The sequence below is a fragment of the Moschus berezovskii genome, chromosome 11 (genome assembly GCF_049115385.1).
Source record: "Moschus berezovskii isolate FMDL1 chromosome 11, NW_MosBer_1.0, whole genome shotgun sequence".
In the NCBI taxonomy this organism is placed as follows: domain Eukaryota; kingdom Metazoa; phylum Chordata; class Mammalia; order Artiodactyla; family Moschidae; genus Moschus; species Moschus berezovskii.
The window spans coordinates 34,552,660-34,576,188 of record NC_142470.1 but is presented as its reverse complement, the minus strand read 5'-3'; the positions used below and the strand labels follow the sequence as shown (position 1 = coordinate 34,576,188).

The window sequence follows — 23,529 nt, the reverse complement described above, 5'->3', positions numbered from 1 at the left end:
GGCTGGGGTTGGAGGTTGGGGGTGTGTGTGGTGCTCCTCCCAGGGATGGCAGCTGAGGTTGAGAATGCAGTGGTCACCTGAGCCCCTGAGGAGAGGAGAATAAAGGCTTTCAGCAGGGGCTCCCAGACTCCTGGTCATGGACCAGTACCTTCTTGACTGGTAGCGTTAAAGTATGCAATAAATGTAATACGCTTGAATCATCCTGAAACCGTCCCCACCCACCTCACCCCCCGCTCTGGGAAAATTGTCTTCCATGAAATCGGTGGTCCCTGGTGCCAAGAAGGTTGGGGACGGCTGGCCTAGAGGAGAATGAGCCTCACCATCAGGACCCAGACGCTCAGCCCTCCATTCCCCATGACTCATGCACCTGAATGGAGGAAGGAGGGCCAGACGCGGGTCAGTGGAGCACGGGCCTCGGCAGCACCGAGAGGATGGCGTATTCCTGCCCAGAGCCTCCAAGAGCCACCACTCTGAAAACGGGGGCCTGCCTGCTGCCCTGGCCAGAACAGGGGCTTGCCCAGCAAGGCGCTCTTGTATTTGAGAAACTCTTCTCATTTTCTAGAAGAAAGCTCTGCCTATTGGACTTAGCATCCTCTGCTGAAGTCAGGAAACACTCGAGGAAGCAAGAAGCAGAGGCAGCTCAGCTGCTTTATTAAGTGAGTGGAAAAGTAACTATACAGATTTGAGGTTCAAGAAGGGAGATGGGCCGACTGGGCCCCAAGCCCTGCTAGATGGAGGCCCCACCTCCATGCTAGATGGCTCCAGTCCAGTCCAGTGTCTGAAGCGTGGTCCCCACATGTGTGCATCTGAGCACAAGGCCTATCTGGATGCCCCAGAGCAGCTACTAAGACGCAGCCTCTGTGGAGGGTGCGAGATCCCATGCCCAGCAGCTGGGTCTGAGCAGAGGCTGAGGGGTCAGGCCCTAGAAGCGGCCCAGCACGGTGGCCAACAGAGCCATACGGATGTACATGCCGTTCTCTGCCTGGCGGAAGTAGGCTGCTCGGGGGTCTGAGTCCACCTCCACACTGCAAGAGAAGGAAGAGTTACTGCCCGGCCCACGACAGCCTGAACGGGACTGAGTGCAGGCCCCCGCCCCCATGCCCCCAAGCACAACCCCAATCTTGATGCTGCGTCACCTGATCTCATTGACACGGGGCATTGGATGCATCACCACCATCTTCTTCTTGGCCCGGGTCATGATGTGCGGAGTGAGGATGAACTGGCCAAAACACTGCGGGAAGGGAGGGAACCCGTAAGCACCTCAGGAACGCAGTGACTATGAGCCCATGAAGCCTGGGCCCTCACCGCCAGTCCCTGGAGGCAGTTATCACAACCAAGGGGCGCAGTCTTCCTGGCTGCTAGTCTGGAATGTCAGCAGCTTCACCCCGGGCTGCTCCTCCCCGCTTCGCACTTACTGCTTCATACTCCTGGGTGGAGCCAAAGCGCTCCTTCTGGATGCGCGTCATGTAGAGCACGTCGGTGTCAGGCAGCGCCTCCTCGATGCTCTCAAATTCCTCCTAGACAGTGAGGCCCGGCTGCGGTGAGCGCGGTGCTGGCACTGACCGCCCAACCCAGGTCCCTCCCCACCCACCATGGGAGGCCTCCCAGGGCCTGACCTGCTTGGTGCCACGGGAGGCCACGAAGGCCCGCACGTCAGGGGGCATGCGCAGGCTGGGGGGTGCCACGTAGCGCAGGCTGACGCGGTACTGGGTGAGCAGGCAGGCCAGCGAATGCACTGTGCGGCCATGCTTCAGGTCGCCCACCATCGTGATCTGGACGGGGAGTTGGTGGGGATGGGTGGCAGCCCGTCACCAGGAGGGCCCCCAGACTGAGCACACCCCCACCCCCATTTTGAAGCTTTCAGCTTCAGGACCAGAATGGAGGCCTCCTTGATGCAACAGGCTCTGAAATGCAGAAACTGCTTCCCACCTGCCTCCCTCTCCAGACTGTCCCAGGGCAGGCCTCTGAGCCCCGCCTGTACCCTTACCGTCATGCCGTTGACTGTCCCAAGCTCCTCCCGGATGGTGAAGATGTCCAGCAAGGCCTGGGTAGGGTGCTCTCCAACTCCATCCCCTGCGTTGATCACTGGCCTCCGGCAGTGCTTGGCTGCCAGCTGTGACACAGGGACAAGGAAGGAGAATCCTTTTTGCTGAGTCTTAGGGACCCCCACTCCCCGCCGCAGTCCCATTTCTCCTGGGTTCCCTCACCCATCTGGCCCCACCTGAGACCTGCAGTTACAGGCAGTGTCTGCGGGCCCCGCCCAATTGATCTTGCCCTGGCGCAGAGGCCAGCCTCACCTCCACTGCCCCGGGCTGGGGGTGCCGCAGCACAACAACGTCGGCATAGCAGCTCATGGTCTGCACCGAGTCAGCCAGGGACTCGCCCTTCTGGACGGAGGACGTGGCTTCGGAGAAGCTGAGCACAGCGCCCCCGAGCCGGGCCATGGCTGCTGCAAAGGAGCTGCTGGTCCGAGTGCTCACCTCGTAGAACATGGAGGCCATCACCTTCCCCTGGGAGGCAAGATACATATATGTGTGTGTAGCTGTGTCCATCCCGGGGAGCATGTGGGGCTGCTGACTGCTTCCTCAATGTGTGCTAGAGGGGTGCCAAGAAAACCCTTCCCCCAAACCTCCCTGTAACTCGTTGGAGCCCCGGCATCTCCAACAGTGTGTTCCTGTGAGCTTAAAGGTCTGCCTCCAAAAAGCTACTGTTAAGCGTCTGAATGAGATGTTTGTTCTCTGGGAGAGGAAATACCCAGTTCTCTCCCACGAAGACATCAGTATCAACCAAGGGACTGGGTTACTGGGCCCGTGTGCTGGCACTCAGGGCTCGCAGGTCAGCTGCATACTGATCAGAGGAGGGTCACCACGGAGGCGGCCTAGAGCGGCAGGACCATCAGAGCAGGGCTGACCTATGGAGGGTGTGGACTCCCATGGGGGAACCCAAGGTGGGGGAGGGAGACCCCTCTGACTACTTACGGAGCCCTGCCCACCGGGCCTGCATCCTTAGCCCACAGCCCTGACCCTGACCTTGAGGATGTCGAGGCTCCGCTCCTTCTGTATCATCATGCGCAGTGTGTGTGCCACGTTGAACAGGTGAGACATCTGAGAAAGATCCTGAGTCAGCTGGAAAGGGGGTGGCCCCCAGGGCTCCTGGCCCCAGCTTTCCAGATCCTCACAGCTCCGGGTGTCCCCCTCCTCCCTCCCCCAGGCACCTGATCCTTGGTGAACTGCTGGACGGACAGGATATGTTGGCCCACTAGTGAGTGCAGCAGGGGTGAGGTCTGGGGGTGCAGCAGGCCAGGGGGCCCCAGGTTCTGGGGTGACGCCTGTCTAGGTACTGGTGGTGGAGGGTAGCAGATGCCATCAAGGGTTCCCATCAGCTCTGCAGAGTGAGGGGCGTGGCAGAAGAGGATGGTCAGAGGGTTCCTCCTACCCAGGTCAGATCAGAGAGGTCCCCAAAGGTAAGCGAGCATGTGCTCAGGGCAGTCTCTCACCTGGCTCAGCTGCCTTCCGGGAGGTCTTCTCCTTTGGCTCCTCAGCTACAAACAGGGTGACAGGACAGATGTAAACCTGCAGCTGGAGTGTGTGAAGAGCCCCAGCTTCCTGGGACTCTGGATCACAGTGTCTGTGTTAAACCAACTCACACCACGGTAGCAGCAGGTTAGCTGAGGGCAGGGGTGGCAGCCTTGGGCACGGACCCATGATTTCCCACAGGGGCTGTTGGGTGTGATCAGCGGTGCCCTCCCGGGACCCTCCCAGCTGGCAAAGGGATCCTAGGCAAGGGGGGCGGCCAGGGCCACAGCAACCGACAACCTGGATTTTACCCCACGCTCTGCTGCCCCATGGGGTCCCAGCTCCCAGGCGGAGGAACACAGCTGCCCACAACAAAAAAGGGCCTGTGAGAAGAGGCTGGGGGATGCCTACCTCACACTGGGTGGGCTGATTTAGGTACAGGGGGGCACAGGGAGTCAGACGAGGATTGGGGCGGTAGGAAGGACTAGGGAAGTGGACGGAGGGACTGGAATAGCTCTGAGGCCACAGAGCCCCCAAACTCAGGCCACCTGGGACACTGCGGGGGAAAAGAAGCCCGTCCCTACACGTGTCTAGGTCCAGGCGGCCCCACCCTCCTAGTCACAGGCTCTTTCTCTTACCTGGCAAACCTGGGTCGGAGGCTCGGTGGATACGGGGAGGCAGGTGGAAGCGGCCATCAGGGAGTGCCGGGCCGCTCCGGCGGGGCCTCTCCGGGGTCTGGAGAGACAACACCGGGTAGTGACGTGACCATCCTCAAGTTCAGTCCCTCAAGAAAAGCCAAACTGCCTCCTGTCCACCCCATCACGTCCCCTCAACCTGCTCTCCCACTGAGCTGCCCCCACTGGGGGTGGGCCCACTGGTCTCTTCAAGATTTCTCTCTGGTTGCGTTAATGGATTAGTGTTTCCCGCAGGAAGCCTCCTAAATTGAGAGTTAATTTGCAGTAGACAGGGTAGGTAGTGAAGATTTTAACTGTTAAGTGACGAATCTTCCATTGCCCCTGAACCACCAATTAAAACGTTTGTGCTGTTTATACCTGCCCCTGACTATACCCCCATGCCCGCCACCCAGCCCTGAAAATTACCGTTGTTAGCTCACTGGCAGCCGGGGCCGAGGGCGTGAGCTGTGGAATGGCACCCTGTGGCCACTTGCGGACGTCCTGTCCGTAGCCCGGTGGCACCAGCACCTGTGGACAGAAGGCAAGGAGGGCAAGTGAGCCAGGCAGTCAAGAGGTGGCAGCTGGCAAGCAGAAAAGATGCCCTGGGGACCTGTGCCTGGAGGGGTAGTGGGACCATGCAGACCTGCTGGGGTGGGAAGAGAACGGCACCCAGCAAGTCATGACTGCCCAGGCCTGGGCCACACACGTACCTGCCCGTCAATATAGGCCACTTCCCCACGCAGGACCACACGGCGGACAGTACCCTTCACCTTCTGCCCTTCAAAGGGTGTCCAATGGGCCTTGGAGAAGGGCATGTGGCTGGGGACTGTCCATTCGTGCTCCAGATCCACCTGCCAGAGTCATGGGTCATGCTGGGCACGGGCGCCATGTGCACCCTCTCCCAGGACTGGAGAGGCCCACCCGCCCCTGGCCCCACCCCTCCACAGAGATGTCCTCCTGAGGGGGGTCAGAAGGAGCCCCGCCCACCCCCGGCCCCACCCACCTCCACATAGGTGTCCTCCTGGGGGGGCAGGTGGAAGATGCGCCGAGGGTTGTGGTGCAGTCGCTGCAGCACATCGTCCAAGCTGAGCCGGCCCTCGCTCACTGCCGTCAGCAGCAGGGGCAGCATGGTCTCCAGCCCCGGGAAGCCAGGGGGAGGCCGGGGCCCACACTTCTCCTCCACAGTGTGGGGGGCTGGGGGAGAGAGCACCACCCTCAGGACAGTGGCCTCCACGCCTAGGGAGTCACACACCCCCCAGGAAGGGCCTCACTACCAACCCCAACTCTAGCTTTTCCTGGGAATCCGAAGACAGGGAAGCTGGGACTGCTGCCATCTTCAGGGCCCACACCTTCCACCCAGATTCTCTCATTTACCATTTCCTCGTTTGCTCATTCGTCCTCTCAGTAAATACCTATCAAGCGCCTATGACAGACCAGGAACTTGGTTGGAGTCCCACCCAGACCAAGCCCAGGCCTCATGGAGCCCAAGGTCCTGGCCCTGAGTCCCTGGGCCAGGGAGTAGGTCCCGGGCCCTCTCACCGTGGTCGGAGGCAAAGCAGTCGATGACGGCCATGTTCTCCCATAGGGCTTCCACGTCCTCCTGGGAGCCAAGCTCGGGCCGAACCTCCCCCTTCCCGGGCCCCAGACGCTCCAGGTCATCACGGCTCAGGAACAGATGGTGGGGTGCCACCTCACAGGTCACCGGCAGCCCCCGCGCCTTCGCTGCTTTAATCAGCAGGATCTGGGGGACAGCAGGGAGACCTCGAGGAGGAGGGGGTCCCTCGAGGCCCTGACCTGCACAGTCCCTGCAGCCAACCTCCCCTCCTGGAAAGTTATGGGGCAGGCGTGCTGAGCCGCCCCTGCCCCCAAGGACCATCCTAATCACCTGGAGTTACTGGGAAAGCCACAAGGGCGCCTCTGGGGCTCTCACCTCCTCCTTCCGTGCCACGTGACAGATGTGTACCGAGCGCTGGGTCAGCTGGGCCACCATGAGGATAGCTGCGACACTCTGCCGCTCAGCGTGGGCCACGATGGGGAGGTGGGATGGCCACGTCTCGAAGTGCTGGGGACGGAAAGAATGTTCCGGGACGCTGCAGCGCCTGAGCCCTCGCGGGGCTCCCGACTCGCACTGCCGCCAGCCTGCTGTGAGGAGGCCCTCAAACCTGGGGTACTGGCTGGCTGGCCCCTCCCCCACCCACCCCCTACCTCCATCCACTGGGCCACACTGTCCAGCTGCAGTTCAGAGAAGGTCTCGTTGAGGTAGAGCTTCAGCCCCGCAGCAGACCCAGCCACGTTGCCCAGGGTCCCTGCATTTTCTGACGAGGCTCCGAGGAATAAGGCATAGTCACAGCGGGCGCCGGCCTCTGCCAGCTGGAAGGGATACATTGGAGATGGGGCCCATCGGCACCCGTGCCAGTCTGGCTCACGTGGCCTGGCCCCTGGGGAGGGGTAGAGGGAGGTGGGGGAGGCAGGTGGGGGATGTGGGTCACCAGGAAGCACGAGAACTGGGGCTCACCTTCTGTGCCAGGGCCAGGGCAGGGGCGTCGGTGATGGGGGGCCGGGTATTAGGCATAGCGCACACCATGGTGACGCCCCCGGCCAGGGCAGCAGCTGTGCCCGAGGCAAAGTCCTCCTTGTGTGTCCCCCCTGGTTCCCGCAGGTGCACATGGACATCGATCAATCCTGGGAGAACACACAGGCAGCAGGTTGGAGGGAGAGTCAGAGGCTTGAAGAGCATCAAGATAGGAAAATAAGCAGCGACTGACACCAGTGAGAGGTGGTGAAGCTCTCAGTCAGGGGCATCGTGGATGGGGAATAAAGAGCTCAGAGTGAGGAAGATTCTGGGCCCTTCCCACTCTGAACAGTCCACAGCGGAGTGGGCCCCACGGCCGTCCTTCACTGCAGCCCCTACTGATGTCCAGGAGCCAGGTTCTCTCCCGAGATGCACTTACCAGGTAGCCGCACGAGCTTCTGGGAGGTCATGCAGTCAACGTGCACCTTCAAAGGAGGGGCTGGCCCGATCTGTCCCAGCGCCTGCAGGTGGAAAATCAGCAAAGATTGAAGGACAGCCTGGGAGCTGCAGATGGGGCTTGGGTTTTCCCATAAACCAGGCTTCTGCCTCTCTACATCCATCCTCTCTCTTTGCAGCCACAAAGCTTGATGACTAGCAAGGCCGCTCCAGGCAGAGATTCCCCAGCCCCAGAGCATGCTCAATTCTGCCTCCTCCCTTGCTGACACTGGCTGCCCCAGTCCCAGCGCCCAGGGTCTCAGTTACCTCCACAAACAGTTTGGTGCACTTGATATCAATGATGAGGGGTACGGAGAAGTCAGCAGCCAGGCGCCGCGTGCGGTAGCCCTTGGTGACGAAGGAAGAAAGACGCCGGCCCCCAGCCCCACGCATGGACAGGTTAATCACAAGCTCAAAGTTTTTCTCAGCGAGCTGCTCCAAGATGCTTCGCTGTGGTGGGCACTCTCCATCCACTGCCTCTTCAAAATGCCAGTCCACAGCCGTCACCTGTGGCCCAGAGACAAGACTGGAGCTAGCTGAGCCTGGCAGGGGGCCAGGGGGCCAGCCTGAAGGGAGGGGGGAGGTGGTCCAGGAGCCCATGAGGAAGAAACTGAGGACCCACAGGAGGGGGACCAGGCCACTTCACTTTGCTGCAGGCAAAGCATTTTTCTTGACCGGAAAATCTCTACACTATGGTTACCAAGGATTCTGCAATACGGAGCTCACACAATACACAGAGAAAATTATGGAAGGAAATATGCCAGAATGTTAACAGTGGTGGAGAGATCACGAGGGATTTTCTTCTCTAGTTTTCTGTATACTCTACTGTTCTGCGTGGAACAGATGATTCGTACAGTGACATGGAAAGCAGGGAAACAGGGAGAGAATCCCGGGTGCTCTCACATCTCAGAGGGTGGGCAGTGGGGGGATCACCCCATACCTTGACGCCATGCTCTGTGTAGAAGTCAGCGGTGCCCAGGCTGGCGTAGAGGCTGTAGCCCAGGCTCTCCAGCAGCCTCACAGTTGGGAGCAACTCACTTTTGTTCTGAAGAAGGGAGGATGAGGCTGTGTTTCTCCTGTCCTCCACTTCAAGTTAGCCCGGGCCCAGGGAGCCATGGCCATCAGTATCCCCCCGACCTCTTCAGGGCCCACCCTACCCTCCACCCCACCACCCCCGACGTGGGTTCTTACCTTATAGCTGCCAATGGTCAGCAAGATGTTCTTCTTGGGGATCTTAAAACCAGTACTGAGCATGGCCTTGAGGTAGGCCTCACAGCGGCTCTCCCCAAAGCCAGCCACTTCCCCGGTACTGGTCATCTCCACACCCAGCACCACGTCAGCCCCCGCCAGGCGGGAGAACGAGAACTGGGGCACCTGAGGGAATAGGAGGTGAGAGCGGCCCACATCCCTGCACCAGGAGGGGTGGCAATGATCCCCTCTCGGCCTTCTCCAGACAGGGGGTGAGCCTTCCCCGTGCCGCCCTACATGAACCTGCCAATCGTTGGCTACTTCCCAAACATGCTTGCGCTTCCCTTGGCCTCCACAAGGCTACTCCCTGGCCTTGGAACACTTCCTCAACAAGCTTGGCAAATCTCAAACCTTGACTATACTCCAAGGCTCAGTCCAAACACCACCTCTTTTCTTGAACCTTCCCGGGTCACCCTCTGTGGCACCTCCTTGAGCATTTCGTTTCGGTCTCTACTCTGCAGGTTTATCACACGTTATTCTAGAAACAAACTGTTTGGGACCCGACTTCTCTTGCCTCCCATTACTAGAGTGGATGCTCCTCAGGGAGGAGGGCCATCTTATTGCCCTGACCACCTAGCAAGGCCTTGCCCACAGGAGATGCTCGCTTTATACATCGATGGACACATAGCCTGGGCAGCAGGTGAACTCCCTCCCGCTATCTGCCTCCCTGCTGACTGCTAACCTGGGGCTTCAATCTTCCTTACCTTCACCCCCACAACTCCAGAGCCAGTCATGAGTCCCACAGGCTCCACTTCTTCCCCCATGATGACCCGTGTCGCCAAGGCTACTAGGTCCACACCCAAGGTCTTGGAGACGAAGGGAAAGGAGCGAGACACACGCACGTTGCATTCAATGACTTTCAGCTGATCATCCTGGGCAGACAGAGATTGATTGGTCAGGCCTCCTGCACGTGGGTTTGTGACACCACTCCAGTGAATCGGGTCTTCCCCTCACTCATCCTTCTGTGGGTCATCATCCCAGGACAGGGGACAGGTTGACTGTCACAAACACTGCGGGCCTGAGATGTGACCCCACCCTTCCAGCTCTCCTCCCCCCGTGAGGGTTCCCCAGCAGTGGCCAGCACAGAACAAAGAGGCACCATGACCTTCGGGTCACTTTCTTTAGCTCCCTCTTACTACCTTGGCGATGAGCTGCAGATTGAAGGGTCCCGTGACTTGTAGCTCCTGGCCCACGGCATGCACGATGGCTTTGATCCGCTCCAGGGTTTTGGCAGTGATGTCCTGCGGTGGGGTCACCAGTGTGGCATCACCTGAATGCACACCTGCGTTCTCCACGTGTTCGGAGATGGCGATAGCTGCCACCACACCATCACAAGCCACGGCATCCACGTCAATCTCCTAGCGGGGCAAGGTGCATGGGACAAGGTGGTGAACAGCAAGGGCCATTTCCTTCTCTCACTTGCCCCTGAAGGAAGCTTCCCTGCCTTTAAAAGCCCTGGCACAACCCATCCTTCCCAGATCAGAGACAGGGCAGTCGCCTCCGTGGCTGAAAGACTGCCTTCAGAGACTCATCTGCAGCCTCCCACCTTGGCCTCCTGGATGAACTTGGAGATGACCACAGGGTGCTCCTTGGAGACGGCTGCTGCACTGCTCAAGAAGCGCTCCAAGTCCCCATCGGTGTAGGCCACGTTCATAGCAGCACCGCTCAGCACATAGGAGGGGCGCACGACACAGGGGTACCCCACGGTGTGGCAGAACTGGCGAGCAGACTAAGGGCACAGGGAGCTTAGCTGTGTTGTGCACACTTACCTGTGATGCCACCTGGCCTCCAGCCCCTCACCAGGCCCCAGCCCACCTCTAGGTCACTGAGCTCCCTCCACTGAGGCTGGCTGATACCAATGGTGTCCAGGAGCCGGGAGAACTTAAAACGGTTCTCAGCTGAGTCAATGGCTTCTGGGGAGGTGCCCAGAACCCGACACTGCTGCCGATGCAAAGCCATGGCCATGTTGTTGGGCAGCTGCCCACCCATGGACAGGATCACACCTTCAGGGTTTTCCAGCTCATAGATGTCCATCACCACCTGCAGTAAAGGAGGAGAAACAGGTGGTGGTTAACAGATAGGGTCAGGGGCCTGAGCCTTCTTGCTCACCGCCCTTCATCCTTCACCCAAACCCCCTCAAACCTCAAGTTCCAAAGAGTCTGAGGTTTGCCAGCTGCTCCTACTTGACAGGCCACCCAGGCTCACAGGCAGCCTTCACCCATCTCACCTCAAAAGAGATTTCATCGAAGTAGAGTCGGTCACACATGTCGTAGTCGGTGCTGACTGTCTCTGGGTTGTAGTTCACCATGATGGTCTTATACCCCATCTGCAATAGGAGGGGAAGGATATTCAGCAATCAGGTGGTGGACAGCATGAAGAAAGGAATCCCAAGTCCCTGCTTCAGAGAGTACTGCCTTGGCTGTCTGAAATTGCTGTACAGGATGCCTGATTTGGGAGGGAAGGCACTGGAAAAGTAGACACGGAGTTCTGGAGAGGAACCACATGTAGGGCACAGGACAGCCTAAGGGACCCCCGCCCCATTAAAGCCCTACGATAGATGTGAGGCGCAGCAATGAATACAAAGTGCCAGGATCGAGTATGGGTGGAAGGTGGCTGCGGAAGCTGATCAGTACAGCAGAGAGAACCATACAAAAGACGAGTTTGGAGACCTTTCGGAGCTGCTGGATGCAGCCCACGGCACACCAGTCAAACTCGACGCTGGAGCCGATACGGTAGACGCCAGAGCCAAGGACCAGGACATGAGGTGTTCGAAAGCTGAGGTCATGGGTGGTGCCCCAGTATGTCAGATACAAGTAATTTGTCTGGGCCGGCCACTCAGCTGCAACCGTGTCAATCTGCTTCACTGCTGGGCAGATCCCTAGTTCCTGACGCAGCTTGCGAACAGCCAGCTCTGTGCTAAAGGAGAAGGGTCAGAAATATAGACCATGGTAGTGGGGAATGGCTCCAGCAGAGGGCAGAGATCCAAGGGAGGGATCAGAGAGGAAAATCCCAGGGATGAAGGGCTGTGGCCTCCAACACCCCACCTCCACACTTTTCCTCCTGAGGGCCCCTCAGCAGTACAAAGGTTCTCTGCCCCAGGTTCTCAGCCTGAGGTCCTCCCACCATCCCTGACCTGAGGACCGCGAGGGCAATCTGCTTGTCTGAGAAGCCAAGGCGCTTGGCCTGGTGCAGCAGGTCTGGGGGCAAAGGTTGTCCACGGTGTTGCTCCAGCAGCTGGGTGTGTGCTATGATCCGCTTCATCCGGTGCAGGAACCAGCGGTCGATGCGAGTGAGTTCATACAGGCGATCCACTGAGTAGCCAGCCCACAGGGCTGCTGCCACCACGAAGATGCGCTTGTCTGTTGGAGTCTCCAACTCCTAATGGGGAGAGAGCGGACAAGCTAAGCTTCAGTTTCCTCACCTATAGAAACAAGTCTAATGATACATCCCCATAATAAAGAGAAATGAAACCACAGAATTCTCAGCAAAGTGAAAACACAGCACAGTCCACTAGTGTCTGGTGCTAGTATTACTAGTAACAAGCTTGGGGGCTGCGGACACGGAGAAGAAGCAGGGTACATTTTCAGAGTGCTGTCTCGAGTAGGGGAGCCACTTACCATATCATTGACGGGCTTGACCGTGTGATCAAAGCCCAAGCAGTTCTCATCCACCATGCGCAAAGCCTTCTGGAAGGCCTCCTCAAAAGAACGCCCAATGCCCATGACTTCACCTGGAGGAATATGATGTGAGGATTGAGGGCCAGGGGGCACTGGTGATGCCCAGAATGTCGGTACTTTACCGTCAAATCTCTGGGAGGTTCTCAAGCCCACAGTGGTGGGATTTATGTTGTTTCATCGAAAATCTTACACTTGCAGCTTTCTTACACTTGCAGCTTTTTCTCCCTACCATTTTCATGTAGATATTGGAACAATCACAGAGGCCCAATCACTGATGGTTATTCATTTATTTGGTTTCCTTTATTCACATTGTGATGATGGAATCTGGGACCTGGCTCATCCTTTAAAACTTTTTAGAAGTCTGGGTAGTAAGATGATCCCATTACTCTTTGAATCCACTCAGAGTTAATCATATTTCCAACTATCACTCTAGAGTACTTCTTCCAAATGTTTTATACAAGATTATAGTTTACATAAACATTTATCCTGCTTTCCCCCTCACTGTAAGTTCTTCCCACATTAGTGTGTGACTTTGTTACCAGCAGTTGAACTCTTGTGTGATTTATCATAAAGTGACTGCTCACTCACTGAAGGACATTTAGCTTTGAAGTGTTCATCACTGTAAATAAGGTGGCAATGCTGTCTGGGATTTAGTTTATCTCCTGAGGATATATTTTCAGAAGTGCATAGTCAATAGGCAAGGTATGTTTTCTGGCCCTTGATAAGTATTAATTGCTTTGTAGAAGTTTGTGCTTTATAATACAAAGTATTGGGTTGGCCAAAATGTTCATTTGGCTTCCCTCGTGGTTCAGACGGTAAAGCGTCTGCCTGCAGTGCAGGAGACCCGGGTTCGATCCCTGGGTTGGGAAGATCCCCTGGAGAAGGAAATGGCAACCCACTCCAGGACTCTTGCCTGGAAAATTCCATGGACGGAGGAGCCTGGTAGGCTACAGTCCATGGGATTGCAAAGAGTCAGACATGACTGAGCAACTTCACTTTTCTATAAGCTATTATTAAAAACCTGAACGAAGCTTTTGGCCAACCCAATATAAATTTAACCAATCTTTTAAGAAGCGTGTATAATCATTTAAACAAATTTTGCCAACAAGTAAAAATAATTCTCTCATTTTAACTAGATTTCTTCTAACTACTGCTAAGAGGAAACTTCCCCTCTACACCCAGGCCTGCTTACTGATTTCCTCATCAATAAAGTTTGTGCATGTCCTCTGACAATTTACCCTAGAGTCTTCAAATATCTCTTACCAAATATATTTTTCTGTTTACAATTCTAATATTTGTTTCTTTAAAAAAATTTTCAAAAACATCAAGATGGTACTGGTAGTGTTAAGGAAGAGGATGAGTGATTTTGTTCAATTTCTTTGTAATGTGGGTATATTATAAAAGTTTTTATCCTGGGTAAAAGAGAAACCCAACGCACTCACATGCAAGCCTAGAAAAATCCTAGAATCATATAAGTCCCCAAATTAATGTCTGTGTGATAAGATTATAGGTGATTACTCTTCTTTGGTAAAACTACCTTTTCTAATTTCTCAATGATTCATGCATCTTACTTGTATAATAAAAGTTACAAAAAGTTACCAAAGAAGATCAAATTCCAAGAATACTCAGATATAAAATACTTAAATCTGTCATCTAGGAATCAATCTTTGATTGTCCTATTTTCAATCCACTTCTCTTAGCTACAATTTATGGCTTCGTTCCCATGTTTATTATAATTTTCATACAACAGAAATTCATCTCCAGAAGGAACAACTTGGCAGCCTTCTAAGATTTCTAAAAATCAAGTAATATCTGAGCTTAGGCCTACAAGTTTAAAGGCTACTATTGCTATTAATGGAAATTTGGAGCACAGGAAAAGGCTATTATCCTTAGCTGGTGGCAGCTTGGTGCGTGCACATGCTTGTTTTAGTAGAAATGTTGTGAAGGACAAACTAAGGGAACTTAAAGAAAGGGTCACCGTCAGGAAGCATACTAAGTCAATCACAGCATTCTCAACACTGCCGAGAGGCTGACCGTCATAGCCATTCATTACTAATTGTCTCTGTTTCTATGAAATTTCTCTTACATCCTGCTCTAATCTTAAACATTGTATTGGAAAACATTTGAGGGACTTACTTCCCCAGTGGTCCAGTAGTTAAGACTCCATGCTCCCAATGCAGGGGCCTTGGTTTGATCCCTGGTCAGGGAACTAGAGATCCCATGTGATGCAACAAAGAGTTTGCATGCTACAACTAAACAAAGACCCTGCATGCTGCAACTAAGACCCAGTGCCACCAGATTAATTAATTATTATTATTATTTTTTTTAATTTAGTGACCATGGCAGGAAGTGCCCAGAGGAGATACACTTGGCATGGCTGCCACTGTGCAACTTGGCCTTAGAAGAGTTCACAGTAAACAGCAGTCATTTCCTTGAAACCCTGGTATTTAAACAAGCATGGAGAAAAATTGCCACTGGCATTAACAGCCTGGGGATGAGGCCAAAGGCAAAATGTTACAAAACACTGTGGGTAGAGTTTCATGGAACTGGTCTCACCCATGACAGGTAACACAGTGTAACAGAGGAACATGCAACTAGCAACAGATCCAGTTTTCAGCTCTTGGCTCTGCCTTCTACTCAGCCACAAACTTTGCTTCTGTGGGTACCTGCTTACTCATTTGTAACCCCAGAGATGAGAGTCTGATGGCTATCACCCCATTCCAAGATTTCTGACATGCCATCTGGGGAGTGGAAGTAGCGTGTGTATGGATTTCCAGATGCCTTGGATCCTCGCCCCTGGGGAGAACCACTATCTTAGTTGGAAATGTCCCTATTAGTTCTGAGAAACCGCTCACAACAAGCTGCTCTTACAAGAGCTGAAAGGACAGGCCAGGGAGCTGACTATGACATTCTAGGTTCTTGGGACGTGTGGGACCCCGTGAGGTGATCTGGAGAGGGGTCTCTTGGGATGTGTCTCTCACCCACGCTCTTCATGCAGCTGCCAATCTTTGTGCTGACGCGGAGGAACTTGCTAAGGTCCCAGCGAGGAATCTTCACCACACAGTAATCCAGACTGGGTTCAAAGGCTGCTGTTCCCCCTGTCACCGAGTTCCTGGCGGCCATCAGGTGGGGTTGCCAGGAGGACAGAGCAGGAGATAAATGGTGAGCTTGCAGGTAAAGCTCTGCTACCCACACCCAGGCCAATGTCCTTTTTCTATTCCTTGTCCCATAAACTTTTTTTTTTTTCCCAGCTCCCATGATCTGACCCCCACCCCCCACCCCATCTCTTCCCAATCCTTGTACCTGAGTTCAGGCAGAGGGATGCCCAAAGCCAGCTTGGCTGCCACATAGGCCAGTGGGTAGCCTGTGGCCTTACTGGCTAGGGCAGAGCTGCGAGAGAGCCTGGCATTCACTTCAATGATGTAGTACTGCAAAGAGAGAGAACAGAGACAGTGACTAGATAACTGGCCTAAAAGGCCTCAGAAAGGCAGGACAATAAAGCCCCAATCCTATCAAAAATAATCCTAGCTTCTGCTCCAGGGTCTGGAGGGTTAAAAGGCTTCTTGGCCTAGAGGCCCCCAAATTACAGACTGTGCTCCAGCAGCTAGAGGATCAGCCCCATGGCCTGGAGCCTCACCTGCTCAGACTCAGGGTTCAGGGCATACTGCACGTTGCACTCCCCAACGATTCCGAGGTGCTGAGTCACCTTGATGGCTGTCTGCCTCAGTAGCTGGTACTCCCTGTCATTTAGTGTCTGGCTTGGAGCCACCACGATGGACTCCCCGGTGTGGATGCCCAGAGGGTCTAGGTTCTCCATGTTACACACCTGTGAAGGGAGGGGCCCATGAGGTCACCTCCATAGGGAGTGAGGAGGGGCAGGAGGCTGCATCCCAAGGTCCTATTGCCTCTGGAGACACACCCATCCTGGGTGTGAGGACACCGAACTCTCAAAGACCTCAGCCCTGCCGGGCTCTTACAACAGCTCATGCTGCCTTATACGACTGCCCCTCCTCCATCACTCACCGTGACACAGTTGCCATAGGCGTCTCTCACCACCTCATACTCAATCTCCTTCCATCCTTTCAGAGACTTGTCTACCAGCACTTGGCTGGTATGGGCAAAAGCTGGGGCCACGAGAGCAGACAGCTCCTCTTTGTTAGAGGCAAAGCCAGAGCCCAGGCCACCCAAGGCATAGGCTGCGCGCACCAGCACAGGGTATCCCAGTCTCTCGGCAGCTGCCTGGGCCTGCAATGAGCACAGATAAACAAACAGATTAGGTCTTGACTGCATGTTGTGCAGAGAGCTCCTGGGCCCAGAGAAAATATGCTGTTAAGGAAACACCACCTGTCTACCCCCACCAGCCCTTGAACCTGCTCAAGAGAATTCGCTGCCTCGCTGGGGGCCACATGCTCTCCGATCTCTGCCATCCTGGAGGCGAAGGCACGCCGATCCTCAGTCAACTCAATGGTCTCCACAGGTGTGCCCAGGACCCGGACTCCATACCGAGCGAGCACCCCAGCCTTGGTCAGCTCCACACCACAGTTCAGAGCTGTTTGGCCCCCAAAAGTCAGTAACACACCATCTGGGCGCTCATTACGTATCACCTAGGGGAGGAGGGAGGAGTAACAGGCATTGAGACCCTCGGGTTAGGGAGCGGATCACAGAATTGACACAGGATCGCCTGGCCCATGTGGGTCCTCTCTGCAGTCCAGCCTCGCCTAAGTCATACCTGGGTTACGTAGTGAGGTGTTATGGGGAGGAAATAGACCTTGTCTGCCAGCCCCTGTGAGGTCTGCACGGTAGCAATGTTAGGGTTGATCAGCAATGTCTGAATGTTTTCTTCCTTCAGGGCCTTGATTGCCTAGGGGGATAAAGATGGCATATCAGACTCGATTAAAGAAGCAAGATTTTTGGTCTTAGACCAGCATTTCTCTTCCTCTTCTCCCTTTCCTGGACTCTCAGTCCCTAATAACTGACTTCTCACCTTTCTGTGTATTCCCCAGTTCGCTTGGGTCACTTCTTCCCTACAACCAATGTTCATGCCTAAGCCCTATTCATCCTGAGGGCCACACACCCAGAGGGGCAGCAATGGACGCTCTTTACCTGAGAGCCTGAGTAGTCAAACTCGCCGGCCTGGCCAATGGAGAGGCCCCCTGAGCCCAGAATCAGAACCTTTCGTGGTGCTGTAAGCCCAGAGCCTGGGGTGGGAATCCTAGGGAGACAGAGGCGCTCAGCCAGCCGCTCTCGAACTATGGAGGCAAAGAAAGACAATACATTGGAGTTGAACGAGACCTGACAGATCATCTAGATTAACCCCTCACTTTATGGAAGAGACCAGAACAAATCATGACTCTAATGAGTGGCAGAGGCAAGACCAGAAGTGCGCACTTGTGACTCTGGAGTTCCTTTGGATGGAAGAAGCATGAATGAATCCCTTTGGCTTGGTTGCCTTCCCACCCCTCCTGCCTAACCTCCCAAACACCTCTCAGTTTCCTGAGGCAAGTTCATCTTATGCCTACTCTGGAGCCTGTTCTTAGATCCCCAACCTAGATCTACTCAAATGCTTACCTGTCTGGCCTCCAGGGTTCCCAGCTGCAGCTTCTTTCACAGTTTCCAGAAAAATGTCAAAAAGAAGTTCCATATCTGAAGGGCCAGCTTGATGCTCTGGATGAAACTGGACACTGTTGAAGAGAGGGGATCATGAAAACTGCCTTCATCACTGGCAGTCTCAAAGGTGGGTTTTGGGAAGGGTGACTGGGGCCCACTGCTGTGATTTCTTTTTTGATATTCAAGTCTCAGTGGGTTTCAGAGCTGCAGAGATCCAGGCATTGTGCCAGAACCACGTGGGCTCACCTGAAGAAGGGCAGGCTCTCATGTACGATGCCTTCATTGGAGTGATCATTGGCATTAGTGAAGAGAGGAAGCCAGCTTGCTGGCAGTGAGTCTGTTTCCACAGCAAATCCATGGTTCTGGGATGTTAGAAAGCAGCGCCCGGAGCCCACTAGCAAGCATGGCTGGTTATGGCCTCGGTTCCCATATCTGGAGGCAGAACCATCCTGAGTCACAGTCTCCTCTCACCCTCCCTTCACTCCTGCACCAAACCCAGCTCTGGCTGATCTCATGATTCTCACCAGCCCCCAGTCCAGTTTCAACTCTAACAAATACCAACTCTATTCTATTCTCATTCCCAAGACTCCCCACCCCTTGTGCCCCTACCTCATCTTGTAAGTCTTGGCCCCAATGGCTAAGGCCAACAGCTGGTGTCCCAGACAGATCCCGAAGACAGGTCGGGGGTTTGGTTCAGATAAAACACGGCTCAGTGAGGATACCAAGTTGGGATAGGAGGCGGGGTCACCAGGGCCATTACTCAGGAAGAGACCCTCATATTCTGGAGTGGGCAGAAAAGATGATATCAAAATCTATAATTCAACTAGAGAGACACACCGTTAGAGCAAAAGCCCTTTTCTCCCCCTTCTCTGAAAATCATGTTGACCTTCAGCAGCTGGACCAAGGGCCAGATCTTCCACCCATGCTGCTTGTCTGAGGCCTTGTACAGACCCAAGCTACTCACCTTGACTGTCTAACACGTGGTCCCAGGGTACCACAGTGACCTCTGCCCCACGCTGGCACAAGCATCGGACCTGATTATACTTGAGGCCACAGTCCAAAGCAAGGATCCGAGGGGTACCCCCTGCATTGAATACCCGTGGAACCTGAGGAGTAAATGGTTGACAGCTGTGAATAGTAGGTATAATGTGCACACAACCTGTATTCTGGAGGCCTTTTCCAGTTCTCCCTCAAGTGTTCACAACCAGTCTGGACCCAGTATAACTACTGTGCTTAGCACGAAACACTCTCCCACTCTAGCTCTGTACCTTAGTGGAGACCTCCGGCACCAGGGGGCGGGCATTGGGGTCCAAGAAGGGCAGGGTTGAAGGTTCTGTCCCATCCTGGACCAACTTGCCCAGCAGAGACCCTTGCTCTCGCAGCTTCTTAGTCAGCTCCCGAGTGTCCACTCCTGTTGAAACAGCAGACTCTGAGAGATCACTCCCCCAGTGCAGTCATGCAGGAAGTTAAGACTTCGATTCTAGAGCCCGAGTCACCCACAGCTGTCCTCTGGGCATCAAAATCCTGGGCTGTCCTTCTAGAACGACCCCACCATGAAGTAATCTTGCCTTCAAGGATCACATTTGAATTGAACCACCACCCCAGATCTGTTTACAGAAAGTAAGACCAAGGGACAAAAGAACATGCTAAATGACAATACAGGAATATTATCAAACAGGTTTTTTAAAAAATTAGAAAACTGGAAAAATTTTAAACACTCCCTGGATATTTGATATTAAGGAATTACTATTAATTTTTAGAAGGTATGGTAGTGTTATTGTCATCATGTTTTTACAAGGGTTCTTTTTTCATAGATATTGAACTCTGGGTAGATGAAACAATATTATGTCTGAGATTTGCTCCAAAATAATCTGGAAGTTGTAGTAGTAGTGGTGATGAAATAAGTTTAGCCCTGAATTGATGAAACTGGGGATTCATCATCCTATTCTTTTCTTTTGCATGCTTGAAATTTCCCATCTGAGTGAGAGCTCAGTTCCTTCCCCCAGTCTAAACTAAACCTTTCAAATCAAATCAGGTACATTCTATCACAACCCTGGACTTAAGTCCCAAGGGTCCACAGAGAACTTCTCTTAATTCTTTCCACCCGGGTACCTATGTTCCATCTAGACACAGCAATGCTTGCACCATACCTTGCAGGCCAGGTATGCCATGCTGTTGCAGCCACTCGTGCAGGGTGCAGGTGGCACTCCAGTGGCTGGGTGTGGAACAGCACTCTCCCACCACCAGTCCTGCCACGTGGATCCCCGAGGATTCAAACCACTGTCGACGGAAGGAAGAGATGGTGAGGAGCCCAGGGCCACACACCTCCCTGAGCCATCTTTTCCCACTGGAGGGCCATGGACCCCATAGTGAATGACCTGTCATTCCTTTAACAAGCCAAGCACTTCATGCTTCTGCCTTTTATCAGCAATGCTGCCTCCCACATCAAACACTGAACACATGGGCCTGGGGTGCCTGATGGCACTGATATGACAGTGATAACTGAAAGGACATTTTCCTTTTCCCTTCCTTTTATCTCCTTTTCCATGAAGTCACCCCCATTCTCACCCACTACAGCTGTGCCTCCTTACAACTCATCTAAGTTCACTTTTACTTCCACTTGTCTTGCTATTTACATTGTGTTGCAAATGTGTTCATTTGTCTTCATCAGAGAACTCTGAACTCAAGAGCCAGATACCTGACATATGATAGTAGTCAATGAAGTTTATAGAGGGCCCACCTCATGCCAGGTATTATAACAGATGCTGGGGGGCAAGCATGAGCGCGAATAGACAAGGTCTTGTCTTCAGGATGTTAATTTGCTACTCAGGGAAGCAGAAAATTAAGGTAGTGTAGATAACAAGATCATATTCTCAGAGTGTGATAAAAACAGTACAGAACAGGCAGGGGCATAGTACCTTACTCAATAAAAATAAAGGCTCAGGGTAGAATACTAGGCATGATTATTACACTCCCTCCATAAGGGATTATCATTTTATTTTTATTTTTTGGGGGATTATCATTTTAAAAAGTAACATATTTGTTACTCAATACATAAGCTTATAATAACTAAATAGAGAAACAGGCTGTTTATTGGGGAGGAAGAGGCATATTTAAATTACACCTGCTTAGTGGTAGAAGGTTTAAGAAAGATGAATGTTGAGACTGTTCTTTAGGGACGTGAAGGCTAGTATGGCAGAACCCTCCATGGCTAGATGGTCGAATCTGCACTTGGACACACATTTACAGCATACATGCTGCAAAAGCATCAGTGGTGGGCTGGGGGCTCCTGGAGGCTTTATTCCTCTTGGTTCTGTCAGGGCCTCAATTTTGCAAGTGTATAAACTCAACTTTGACATTGTATCTAGAGTTGACAAGGCTGAAGACTGATGGAAATTAACCAATATAATGCATTATAAACTAGAACACAGTGAATTCATAGGTCATGATGAGGAGTGGTTCTTTCCGGAATAACAGGCATGTCTTTTACCTAGGGTTTCTTCTCCCAAGTGTCAGGGTGAGTGGTGAAAGCATATGAAGAATTAAGGGCTCAGTAAGCCTTCAGTTCAGTCACTCAGTCATGTCTGACTCTTCACGACCCCATGAATCACAGCACGCCAGGCCTCCCTGTCCATCACCAACTCCCGGGGTTCACTCAAACTCATGTCCATCGAGTCGGTGATGCCATCCAGCCATCTCATTCTCTGTCTTCCCCTTCTCCTCCTGTCCCCAATCCCTCCCAGCATCAGAATCTTTTCCAGTGAGTCGACTCTTCGCATGAGGTGGCCAAAGTATTGGAGCTAAAAGATGGGAATACCAGACCACCTGACCTTCTTGAGAAACCTGTATGCAGGTCAGGAAGCAACAGTTAGAACTGGACATGGAACAACGGACTGGTTCCAAATAGGAAAAGGAGTACGTCAAGGTTGTATATTGTCACCCTGCTTATTTAACTTATATGCAGAGTACATCATGAGGAATGCTGGGCTGGAAGAAGCACAAGCTGGAATCAAGACTGCTGGGAGAAATATCAATAACCTCAGATATGCAGATGACACCACCCTTATGGCAGAAAGTGAAGAGGAACTAAAAAGCCTCTTGATGAAAGTTAAAGAGGAGAGTGAAAAAGTTGGCTTGAAGCTCAACATTCAGAAAACAAAGATCATGGCATCTGGTCCCATCACTTCATGGGAAATAGATGGGGCAACAGTGGAAACAGTGTCAGACTTCATTTTTTTTGGCTCCAAAATAACTGCAGATGTTGATTGCAGCCATGAAATTAAAAGACGCTTACTCCTTGGAAGGAAAGTTATGACCAACCTAGATAGCATATTAAAAAGCAAAGACATTACTTTGCCAACCAAGGTCCGTCTAGTCAAGGCTACGGTTCTTCCAGTGGTCATGTATGGATGTGAGAGTTGGACTGTGAAGAAAGCTGATCGCCGAAGAATTGATGCTTTTCTAGTATCAGAATAAAATGAGTTTTGAGGAATACTGCACTGAGGCTATGGTGACTATGATGCACGTGTTGGTTTGTTTTTTGACTTGAACTCTCAGAGGGCAACTTAGTTTCCAAATTCCAGAGGAGGAATAGGAAAAACTTTACTGAGAAGGAAACTGTTTTGTTATCTACATGTTAAGAACTCTACTGAAAAGTGGTAAAAAATGAGGCAAGGTAAGTAAAGCAGGTTTAGATGATAATCAGCTTAATTGGTTTGGTAGGGAAACTAGGACTTAATACCATTGAGAAGGGTGTGACCCTGTATTCCAATCTCTTTCCCATTAATCTATACACTCTTATTAAAGCTTAACTCTCATCACAAAAATCTTATCGGCGCTTAGACTCTATGGCTTGGTCCAGCACTTTGTGCCTCTCAAGGCACCTAACAAGTCGCGCACAGGGCCTGTCTATCACTTCAGTGTGTATCAACTTTCTCTAGAATGACTAGCGTAATGGCAGTGTTTTCACTAACAGGTAATAGCTACTGATTCGAAAAGGAATGTAGAACAAGTATTGGTGTTGGCTACCTTGCTGAGCCCGAACTCATCCACTTCATCTGGGGGGATGCCGTAGTTACCGATCAGAGGGTATGTCAGCACTAAGATCTGTGCTTTGTAGGAAGGGTCAGTCAGGGCCTCGGGGTAGCCGACCATACCGGTTTGAAACACTGCAAGGAAGAGACAGAGCTGGGGCTTGGGCAGGGCATCCTTCGGAGCACTGCCCGGAGCGATGAGAATGCCCCTGGGCCGTAGGGATACGGGGCGGGGGGGGGGGGCCGGGTTAGAGAATGGCGGGGGAAGGGGTGTGCAGGCGGGAAAATGGCGGGGTCTGAGCAGAGCAGGCTGGGCAGAGGGGCATCAGAGACAGATGAGGTCGGCAGCCAGTCCGGACTTGCTTACCCACTTCCCCGGCAGTCGACACAGCGGCCCCAAAGGGTTGGCCCCGCAGGACCGACCCGTCCTCCAACACCAGGGCGGCCATGGGAACGGAGCTCAGAGGCGGGGGTGATCACAGAGGAGCGGGAAAGCGCAGCAAGCCCCGGTCGATGCTAGAACCACCAGATGACTGCGCGCCCGGAGTCGATCCACGTGGCTCGCCGCGCCGCTGTCTAGAGCCAAGCGCTGTGTACACCGCGCAGGAGCCCAGGCGCTCTGGGCGGCGGCAGACTGCGGCGGCGCAAGCAGCTGGCGGCGTGAGGGGCTGGGTCGGGAGCGTGAGGGGCGGGGCCAGGGCGGCTAGCGGGTTGAGTCACCTCTTACCAAGCGCGAAGGTAAGGGAAACCTGTGAAAATCAGCTCTCC

The 23,529-nt window shown here is 53.3% G+C and overlaps 1 protein-coding gene across 3 annotated transcripts; it reads right to left on the bottom strand.

The window, feature by feature from the left end:
• Positions 1-630: 630 nt before the first annotated feature.
• Positions 631-23,428, bottom strand: CAD (carbamoyl-phosphate synthetase 2, aspartate transcarbamylase, and dihydroorotase). 3 transcript variants are annotated; one of them, XM_055399507.2, is made up of 45 exons: positions 23,129-23,428; positions 22,757-22,896; positions 19,879-20,008; positions 18,997-19,139; positions 18,693-18,834; positions 18,338-18,509; positions 17,975-18,160; positions 17,690-17,802; positions 17,225-17,370; positions 16,851-16,982; positions 16,492-16,725; positions 16,145-16,366; positions 15,759-15,947; positions 15,425-15,549; positions 15,103-15,233; positions 12,062-12,174; positions 11,578-11,822; positions 11,114-11,360; positions 10,672-10,770; positions 10,260-10,484; positions 9,991-10,173; positions 9,584-9,802; positions 9,149-9,316; positions 8,388-8,570; positions 8,137-8,241; positions 7,464-7,703; positions 7,141-7,222; positions 6,705-6,871; positions 6,395-6,559; positions 6,120-6,251; positions 5,729-5,930; positions 5,193-5,383; positions 4,900-5,040; positions 4,616-4,717; positions 4,154-4,250; positions 3,827-3,877; positions 3,497-3,541; positions 3,215-3,384; positions 3,030-3,104; positions 2,298-2,510; positions 1,988-2,113; positions 1,617-1,772; positions 1,416-1,517; positions 1,137-1,231; positions 631-1,025 (listed from the first exon to the last, which is right to left on the bottom strand). In XM_055399507.2, the coding sequence occupies exons 1-45, from the start codon at positions 23,208-23,210 to the stop codon at positions 923-925; spliced, it is 6,729 nt and encodes a 2,242-aa protein (XP_055255482.2). In that variant the 5' UTR covers positions 23,211-23,428; the 3' UTR covers positions 631-922. The 3 variants fall into 3 exon arrangements, with proteins under 3 accessions (XP_055255482.2, XP_055255483.2, XP_055255484.2); XM_055399508.2 differs by lacking the exon at positions 3,827-3,877; XM_055399509.2 differs by lacking the exons at positions 631-1,025; positions 1,137-1,231; positions 1,416-1,517; ... (2 more) ...; positions 2,298-2,510; positions 3,030-3,104 and having other exon boundaries at positions 3,248-3,384; positions 3,816-3,877.
• Positions 23,429-23,529: the final 101 nt, after the last annotated feature.